This window comes from Raphanus sativus, unplaced genomic scaffold (assembly GCF_000801105.2).
Source record: "Raphanus sativus cultivar WK10039 unplaced genomic scaffold, ASM80110v3 Scaffold3746, whole genome shotgun sequence".
Lineage (NCBI taxonomy): Eukaryota > Viridiplantae > Streptophyta > Magnoliopsida > Brassicales > Brassicaceae > Raphanus > Raphanus sativus.
The window spans coordinates 1-9,918 of NW_026619050.1; the positions used below are offsets into that span (position 1 = coordinate 1).

The following is a 9,918-nucleotide window of genomic DNA, read 5'->3' on the forward strand; positions in this document are numbered from 1 at the left end:
ATAAATTATTTCGGGTTTGCTGGTTGTGTACAACTGTGTGTATCTTCTTTGTGTCCAGTTCATAGTTGTCGTTTCTTAACTTTACTTGGGACTCTTATCTATCTGATAGATAATTTAAGTTATCAAACTACAAAAAGTAAGGCTTTTGAAGTATCAACAATATTAATTGTCATATAATCAAGTCAATCTCGATAATTAATCAGATTCAGCCCTTGTAAACACCTCTTAGTTTTCTTTTTCGTTCTACCGAACACTAAAATATAAATTAGATCTATTTGTGTCTTTTTGTTGTGAGAAAGGTCACTTAGAACTAAATGTTCTTATTCAGAAAACAGCTAGCATGAGGTAGTTTTTCTAAATGTCCTTATTCAGAAAACAGCTATCATGAGGTATTTTTTCTAGTAAACTAGCCATAAACAGTTTTTTCAGTGGTGAACAAATAAAATTGTTAGAAAAACTAATAATTTTAGCAAGTACTGGGAAGCGTAACTTTTTTCACTACTCGTCACTTAATCGAGATCGCCAGTTTATTTATTTTTAGTTTTACACGAACTGATGGTATGATATGAAAATGTAATATTAAAACAACATGAAGAAATATTAGTTGATTAATACTAGTATATAGATCAATAGAGATAAGAAAAAGCACATGGATGAAGGATGGGTTGATTGTGGAGCGATGGGCGACTGGGCTGAGCTCGAGTCACGACGCTACCTAACTCATCATTGGACATGGCTTCTCCCTCCGTTCCCTCCCCCCTCCCCCACTTTTTTACTTATATAATATTAAATTTCATTTATCGGGTTTTAGAAATTCCAAAAGCCACAAACAAAGATTACATAAGTCGGTACCATGAAACAAAGTATTACATCATATACTATACAGCTCATTAGTTGTCTGGATACATCATGCATGTATAAATGTATCTTTGTTAGTTGCCACAAATTTATATGATCACTAAACAACGTTTTATAGTATTAAAACTACAAAAGCATGTCATATGTGAATGTGATCAAGTATCTGTAGATCGATTATTCAGATGCATACAGATAAATACATGTGATTACTTATGTTTTACTTTAAATTACCAAAAAAAATTACATCGATTTATAAATAGATAGATATGTATGAATACTTTCTAATTGGTCGAAGAAAATTACATCCACATAACTTGTTAGCATTTAGCAATGGTATTCTGGCTTTATAAGATGTAAACTGTATTTTTAATAAAAATCTTAACTTATGCCTTTCACTTAACTTATGCCTTCATATGAATGGATACACACATACTTGATGTAGATGTGGCTGTCTGTTTACTTGCGTATATGTACTTGTCGCTGTCGGACATCACACACTGTTTCTCATTATGTGATTTTATTTGTAAAGTGCCCTGGACTTTGGATTCTACTTGTTCTGTTGTTTCTTGCTCTTTTTATATTATGTTTACTTCAATCTTGCAATAATTTAAACCAAATCCATTTGATGAACTGTCACAAGATTTGTTAAATCAATAATCTTTAAACAAACAGTCACAAACACTTGGATGCCACATTATTAGTTATAAATATAATTAAAGTGCAAAGGGGATCCCAAGTAGCTAGCTATTGTCAACATATTTGAAAGAGGGGATAATTTATTATCTTGACAGTAGCTAAAAAGCTATAGCTTCCAAATACGTTTGCTATTAAAATCTAACGAGGTTATATCTATTTCAAACACATTTTATACTTTAAATATATATATAAACCAGAGTTTGTAAAATTAACTGCTCGAACTATAGTAACGTCGTCATCGGTATAATAATTCGTATTGAGTTGTAGTGATGTACATGTTTGTGAATTGTATTGTATATATGACATCTCGTTTCCTGGCCCCTCACTCATTCCAATTTAGGAGACAAGTTTTAAAACAAAAACCATGGTGAGACGATTTTCAGTTTAGGCATTTAGAGATAAAAATGTTGGCAAAGAGCTGTTGGAAATTATTACTATTATTAGAAATTTCATAGTACATGTTTAATACTCATCAGTTACCGAATATAGTCTGATAATAATAGTTTCCAACATTTTAAACTTACTAAACTGAATAAAGACGTGACTTAGTAGGATATCAGAAAAAGATTGTTGCCAATGCCACGAAAGCTGAGGCCAAGCTAATTCCGGCAAAGTTGATGGCCGGAGCCGAGTCTGATGGTTTGGCCGTTGAAGAAGCTGAACCTCCGGCGGAGCCGCTTTCTGTTCATGTATTTTAAAAACAAAATAAATACTCCACAACTGCTATTTTGCCAAATAATAAGCTAAATAACAAAAGGGGACTGTATTTTTTTAGAAATATCATAGGATAGTACTAAAACACAATTAAAAGAACACACAATCTCAAAATAATATTAATTAAAATTTAATGACGTTTTTATTTTATATTTGGTTTTGAGATCATAGGTTAAGAAATTAATTGGGATATTTAAAGTAATTTAGTCATTTTGCCTTTTAATTAGTGATCTTTTGAAGATTTTTATCTTTGTGTATTATTTTTGTCATAATTTTTTTTTATCTTTGTGATATCTAAGAGATTTGCCATTTAAAATAGTAACTAAACTTGTAACTTCTTTCCTGAATAGAATATTTCTAAAAACAAAACAAAAGAAAATAGTAAATGGGAAACCATGACAATATTTGAAATTCGGAACATTTGAAGGTTATGTATTACATACCAGCGGGAGATGCCGGAGGAGTTTTAGTAGTTCCCGGGGACGTCGAAGGCGTAGTAGTACCTTTACAAACACAAAATCAAACTTAAGTAAAACAATGTTTAGGCTGAAAAACAACAAACATACTAAATGGCGTCGTTGTAAGTTACTCACCGGTACTGGTTTTACATTGTGACACATCAGCGTTAGCACCACAAGCTTTGGGGAGAACAAGAGCGTTTTCTTTAGTTAAGTTAAGCGATCTAAGCATATCTACGTTGTTGAATACTGAGCAAAGACAGGTCACGTCGGTCTCGACGATCTCCTTCAACGGCATGCAACACGACGCTGGAGGCAGAGGAGCCGACGAGTGAAGATACGGCTGACACGGCATCAGTTTCTGTATACATGGCATCGAGTGAGCATCTCCTGCTCCGCCGCTTGGTGGTGTAGTTGGTGTAGTTGCCGCGTTAGACGACGAGATGGAGGAAAGTGCAAAAATGACGGCGACTGCGAACCTAACAATCTCCATTTTCAAGAAACAACGCAGTTTTTTTCTTTCTCTAACGGTTTCTTTTGTTTGGTTTTTGTGTTTTGTGGAATTAGTAAATACAATCTCCACGTTCATATATACACACAGGTTGGTTGTAATTTTATTATTTCTTAAACCTAATCGACTTAACTGCCTATTTTTCCGAGAAACGGTTACCGAATCTGTTCTTATCCGATCCTTTTGTATAGGATAGAAGACTAAGCTTTGGATTAGTGACATTATAATTTGTTAATCCAAATATCGTGACAGAGTTTTTAAGAGTTTAGGTGATTGTTAATATAAGAAAGTCGAAGTAATGACCCGTAAACTTCAACGAGAAATAGTCTAATAGACAACGATTGTTATTACATGATATATATATCAATATATGGTTTCTTGTAGTATTTTAATCATTACAGTCTCTAGTCTCTATGTATGCATAGAAATAAAAACATGTATCCAATTTTGGTCGAACCAAACCAAAAAACGTTATGAAACTGAACCGAAATAATCTCAAACCGACCGAATTAATGTGGTTTAGACAAGTCTACTTACGTGGCCGGAATTGGTTAGTGGCAACGATACAACGTGGCAATTTATGAACTGGTTGAGTGACATTACTACCTCTTTCTTTCCCACGCTGAAAAAAGCATTTCTCTAGTAGCAGCAACAAAATCAAAATTTTGTAGTTCGGAATCTTGAGTTTATGTATCTACAATTTTAACACTCTTAGAATGCAAAATCCTATATCAGTATTAATGAGCCCACCTTAGTATTGTGTCTTGTGAGTGTATATCTCTAGAGTCCAAGCCCTCTTATTTGTTTCTGATTTGATAAGCAATTCATGAAAGTACACTGTCTTCCATTCTATTAAAGTTTTAATTTAGAACACCCAAAGGATGGCCACTCGGAGTCTAGATCCTCATATGCCCAAAAAACTTGGGAAAAGTAGGCAAGCAAAAGCAAGGTCTGGCTCAGTGTAATATAGTAGGCCATGTTCGATAAACTAACAATGGGTCTGACTTTTATTGGGCCCCATAATTAACAATTTTGAATCTTCTTAAGGAGTTAATTCGATTACATTCGAAATGTATGCTGAGGCTTGCTTTGGTAAATCATACTAGCAGGCTTAGTATTGTTTATGAACCTGTTTATTAATTAGGCATATGAACGAACACAACGAATTACGTGCATCTTTCACACATCTTTCTTACATAAAGTAACAAATTATTAGCAACTAGCTAGGCTGAAACAGAAACTCTATACTTTCTGGTTTGATTAGGATAAGGGAACTGATATTTGCAAAGGGTTGACTGTGATATTTACACATAGAGTTTTGGATTACCTTTTAATTTACAAACACTTCATAGCTAAAAATAATTAATGACCCACTCGTATGACTATTACTACGCCGCGTAAGGGAGAGTGTGTACCTGACGCGTTCACCGCGTTGGATTGTGACACATTTCCCAGTCAGTTTCACGTTAACATCGGAACGGCTTCTTCGATCTTCATTTACTTAAGACAAAACAAAGGTTTCTAACCAAAAGAAACGTACCGATGAAAACTAGTACTATTTGCAATTGGATATGATATGATTTATTGAGTATTTAATCAAAAATTACAATTGAATAAGCTAATGAGTTAGAGAAAGGCTTGTCTGTTCAAGAATAATCCCTACTAATAATGGAACCCAATGATAATAATAACCTAAGGTGCTTGGTTTTTCGGGGAAAATATCCACTTAGTCAATCAAACGAATGAAAATATCTCTGCGGCACGTGAACTGACATGGTTGCGTGTTCCTTAGACCTCGTAACACGTCAAATTGAAATTAATAATCAATGTAGATATATAATACTAGTACATAGCAAAAAAGAAATAGATATCTGCTATGAGATACTATTTTATGTAGGATTTTTTTTTGTCAATATGTAGGATTTTATACAAGTATTTCGGTAGGAAAATAAAATCAGTTTTCGTTAACAAAATAAAATACTCTGTAATCGTTTGTACTCTTCTCATCCTCGTAATAAAACCCAGTTGAAGATTAGTAACTCAACTAGTCAACTGATAGCCATTCGTCTCTACTAACATATACTACAGTAACATTTTTAAAACCAACAACATATGACTACAGTTTGTAAATGTGTTAATCCAGACAACCAAATATCATGTGTAACAAAACCCGAAAACAAATTCCGCTACTATTAAATATATAAAGATTCAATTTCAAATTCGTCAGTGATAGCTACCAAAGTACTACGTGGCTAGTGGACACATGCGTCCGTAGAAGAAGTGGCAATGACATCTATAAAAAGGTCAAAACTGAGCAGCTACACATATCCACAACAAAGCCACCAAACAACTCGCTCCAAAACCTCATCGCTCTAACGACAACAAATGGCAACTGCTAATCCTGAAACCGCTAAAGCCACGCCTGCCTCCGTGGACACAGCCAATCCGGAAGATCTCAAGAAAGTTTTCGACCAGTTCGACTCCAACGGCGACGGAAAGATCTCCGCGTCCGAGCTCGGAGGCGTTTTCAAGGCCATGGGGACTTCATACACAGAGGCTGAACTCACCAGCGCGCTGGAAGATGTCGACGCCGATCGCGACGGCTTCATCGACGTGGACGAGTTCTCCACTCTCTGCCGCTCGTCTTCCACCGCGTCAGAGATCCGCGACGCCTTCGACCTCTACGACCACGACAAGAACGGACTCATCTCCGCCTCTGAGCTGCACCAGGTCCTTAACCGCCTCGGGATGTCGTGCTCCGCAGAAGAGTGCTCTCGGATGATCGGGACTGTGGATGCCGACGGCGATGGGAATGTCAATTTCGAAGAGTTTCAGAAGATGATGACGTCATCATCCTCCTCCCTCGCCTACAGCAACAACGGATCCACTGCTGCGGCAAACAGGAGTTCGACCTAAGCCTAGGGTTTTAGATTCGTTCGATCTGCTTATCTGGATTCTGTGTACACAACTGGATCATGTACTTTGGCAATAGTTTTACTTTGGTTGTACTTTTAAAAATGTAATAAAGTCTTAACTCATCTCTTTTCATATGGAGATGTTTGTGAAAACATCGAACATCGGCCTCTTAAAGCCCGTTTTAGGCCCAAACAACCAGCTTTTGCTTACTTATTTAGTTGCTCTCTACAAGTCAAAACCTAACTCTCAGTGAATTTGGTAACATGTCAAAGCCTAAACCTACTAAGAAACATGCATGATTGAGCTTTATGACTTTGACAACCTGAAACTTCACAACTCGGTGTAACATACTAATACAAGACCTGAACAATAAGTTAATGTAAATAAAAGGCACGCGATACACAAGTAGATAAACGTAGTTGACAAAAATATACTCTTAACAGAATTTTTGGATTGTATTATGTACAGTCTCTTTCACGCCTCTTTTATATCCAATTATCTTGTGTACTACTTTTTCTCAAAAAAAATTTTAGTACTCAAAATAATGTTTCTATATATATTGTCACAATCATATGACACTAGTATGTACAAATACAATTGTATATCATTTTAATAAATAGAGCCATATATACTTTTGATGGAAAGACTTTCTCGAGAGGTTATTATATACAACGAACCCTTCTCCTTCATACTTTTTTTATCATCCATCGTTGATCTTCTCCCTTTTGCTTAGATAAATCCTAATCAAGCCGGATCACCTATATAGCATGGCGGAGGAATCGTACGATAAAGAGTGTGACTACCTCTTCAAGGCGGTTCTGATAGGAGACTCAGCCGTGGGAAAATCAAACCTATTGTCTAGGTTCACGAGAGATGAGTTCCGGTTAGACTCTAAACCGACGATCGGAGTAGACTTTGCTTACCGGAATGTTTGCGTCGGTGGTAAGACCATCAAAGCTCAGATATGGGACACCGCCGGCCAAGAAAGGTACTAAAATTCAACCTCCGATATAAAATCTTGCTATAACAGGATTTGATGATCAAGATATAATAAAAGGTTCTGTTATTAACGTAAACGATAAATATATTCGTGTCGTGTGTTCATGTTAAATGGTAAAATATGTGAGAACAATAGAAAATAAATAGAATCATAAAACAATTATAGGATTGCGATAATGTTCGGGGAAAGAGATCACGCGCAAAAGGAAAAAAAAAAAGATGGAATTCTTGATAAGCAATCAATGTCACGCGGACCTAATCTTAGTTGTATGTCGAGACTTTTTAAAAAAGAAGAATTATATATGTCGACAACTCCTTTTCTTATTTTTAGAGTTAAGAGATAACCAGTTATTTAACAATCTACATTAAATGATAATCATTGTTTTTCTATGGGGGAAACAAGATTCAGAGCAATAACGAGTTCGTATTACCGTGGAGCTTTAGGAGCCTTATTGATCTACGACATCACAAGACGACAAACGTTCCAAAACATAAAGAAGTGGTTGTCGGAGCTCAGAGGCTTCTCCAGCCGTGATACCGTCGTTGTTCTTGTCGGTAACAAATCCGATCTCGGGCAATCTAGAGAAGTTGAAGAAGAAGAGGGCAAGAGTTTAGCTGAGCTAGAGGGTCTGTATTTCCTTGAAACATCGGCTTTACAGAACCAAAACGTCGAAGAAGCGTTTCTAAGCATGATCGAAAGGATACATGAGGTTTTGATCCAGAAGATCACTTTAGATAACAAATCAAACGGTGACGACGGTGATGGTGCTGTCGCTGTCGTACCCGCTGGTAGAGAGATAGTAAATATTGACGAAGTTACCGCCACTCGACCGTTGAGTACTTCTTTCTCCAATTGTTGTCTCAAGTAAACTATTTAGTTTTGGTCAAGAATTATTCATTAAATTTTATTTGTATGGTTGGTATAATGTAATTTTATTTTACTGTTGAAAATATGTCTTTTTTTCAATTGAAGTGTTGTAAGGTAAAAATGTCCATGATCATTATTGCTACTGGAAGATGTACACTCGTCTGATGCAAACTGGAGCTTGGATCAAGGTTTTAAAACCAACTTATAGCATTTCTTTACTTATCTCTTTCTTTTCTGTTGTAACAGAGATCAAGTAACAGTAGTCCGGGAACAAGTTGAGCTTAAAGAGTCTGCTCTTGAAGGTATAGATTCTTCTTTCTTTGGGAAATGTAATAGTTACTAATATGTATTGAAAAGTTCCCTCTTATAGAAAACTTCATCTACTCCAAACGACTCTGTTTTACTGCTCATAGTCATTTGGCGATAAGGACGTCTCCATTATAGTTTTTCTAAAGAAACATTTGGGATGGTTAGTGTTGCAACTAAACGCTATATTCGTCTCGGGAACTGTCTTCTGGCGTAGAAACCCGACTGCCAAAATATGGGCTATGGTCTATCTGGTATGCCTTCATCTCTGGGTACTATACATCTTACTCTCTCATTCAAACGCTTCTTCTTCAGGTGAACTCAAATTAGGTGCAGTGATTTCCTTAGAGAATTTTTAGTAATATTTCTCTCCAATAGCTTTTTTCTTTAGCTAAACCCTTTCACAAGACCAACAACACGTTATATATTCGAGATGATACTTTTACATGCAATATGCACTTTACATCTTACGGGTCTGTAGACTGTAGACAATAAAAGAAAGCTTGCCTAACCTGTGATTTAGTATATAATATAATCATTTTTTACTCTGGTCAAAATATTATTTTTATTTTTCGTTCTCTTTCTTTCTTTCATATACATGTTTCTAACGGTAAGTTAGTTAACAAGGAAGCTGATGCGTTTCTCTTTTGAGTTCGTTTCAAAAGCAACTTTCAGTCAATGCCCAAGACCGAAGGTAAAAAGGGAAACTAAAAAAAAAGTAAAATGAAAAAGAAAGAGATGGATGGATGGATGGACCAATAGTAAGGAGAGGGTTGTCCTTTTAAGCTCAAACAGCACTTTAACATTCATCAGTTTTTCACCTTACATTGCCACACCTAGAAACTTCAAAACTCTCTCAAAGGCTCAGACCTCAAAGCTTCTTTTAAATAATTAATCATGAGGTCAAAGAGGTGTCGAGCTCCACAAGAGAAGATCACTCTCAAGGTCACGAACCTAGAGGACGAAGGGAAAGATGTGTACGAGATTGGTGTTCATGTAAATCTTGAGAAACTAATGCTTGATTACTGCCAAAGGAGGAACTTAGATTACACCACTCTCAGCTTCATCTTTAACGGCACTTTCATCAGGCCAAGCCAGACTCCTGCTCAGCTCATGATGGAAAATGACGACATCATCGACACGGTCATGGATCAAGACGCCGCTTGATCTCCTCGGATCAAGCGTTTCATAATTAGAGTATTTTAATTTGAATTTCATCATTAGAGTATTTTATTTTGTCATGTTGCATTTGATGGTTTGAATATGTCCACTTGTTTTAATCGATAAAATTATTTTAGTTGTGAAAACAAAAATATAATTATTTAATTCAAGTAAAAAATATTTTAGATGCGAAAAACAAAAATATAATTATTTAGTCGAAGTAAAATTATTTCCTTAATTCCTGACAAAACAAAAGAAAACATGGATAACATACTTCTTGTATGCCCCACAACAAAAAAGCCCATAGACACAATAAATGCATGCCCACACGGCCACATCACAAAGTTTACTATGGTAACCTAAATCCGGTTAGGACAAACCGGTTTATATTCAAACCGGCTGTCGAAATACTTTTACGTTTTAAATGTGAA

The 9,918-nt window shown here is 35.8% G+C and overlaps 3 protein-coding genes across 8 annotated transcripts; 2 read left to right on the top strand and 1 right to left on the bottom strand.

The window, feature by feature from the left end:
• Positions 1-1,962: 1,962 nt before the first annotated feature.
• Positions 1,963-3,295, bottom strand: LOC130506862 (non-specific lipid transfer protein GPI-anchored 3-like). Its single transcript, XM_057001556.1, has 3 exons — positions 2,862-3,295; positions 2,712-2,771; positions 1,963-2,235 (listed from the first exon to the last, which is right to left on the bottom strand). Exons 1-3 carry the CDS (start codon positions 3,217-3,219, stop codon positions 2,111-2,113), a joined length of 543 nt encoding a protein of 180 aa, XP_056857536.1. The 5' UTR covers positions 3,220-3,295; the 3' UTR covers positions 1,963-2,110.
• A 2,246-nt stretch (positions 3,296-5,541) lies between these two features.
• LOC130506863 (probable calcium-binding protein CML27) lies at positions 5,542-6,285 on the top strand. The gene has a single exon (XM_057001562.1). The coding sequence runs from the start codon at positions 5,623-5,625 to the stop codon at positions 6,151-6,153; it is 531 nt and encodes a 176-aa protein (XP_056857542.1). The 5' UTR covers positions 5,542-5,622; the 3' UTR covers positions 6,154-6,285.
• A 400-nt stretch (positions 6,286-6,685) lies between these two features.
• Positions 6,686-9,623, top strand: LOC108819594 (ras-related protein RABA6b). Of its 6 annotated transcripts, none has more exons than XM_057001558.1 (5): positions 6,686-6,811; positions 6,887-7,141; positions 7,556-7,984; positions 8,267-8,322; positions 8,391-9,623. In XM_057001558.1, the coding sequence occupies exons 2-5, from the start codon at positions 6,921-6,923 to the stop codon at positions 8,462-8,464; spliced, it is 780 nt and encodes a 259-aa protein (XP_056857538.1). In that variant the 5' UTR covers positions 6,686-6,811; positions 6,887-6,920; the 3' UTR covers positions 8,465-9,623. The 6 variants fall into 6 exon arrangements, 5 of the variants coding, with proteins under 5 accessions (XP_056857538.1, XP_056857539.1, XP_056857537.1 ...); XR_008942155.1 differs by having other exon boundaries at positions 6,767-7,141; positions 8,391-8,580; positions 8,992-9,623; XM_057001559.1 differs by having other exon boundaries at positions 6,758-7,141; positions 7,562-7,984.
• Positions 9,624-9,918: the final 295 nt, after the last annotated feature.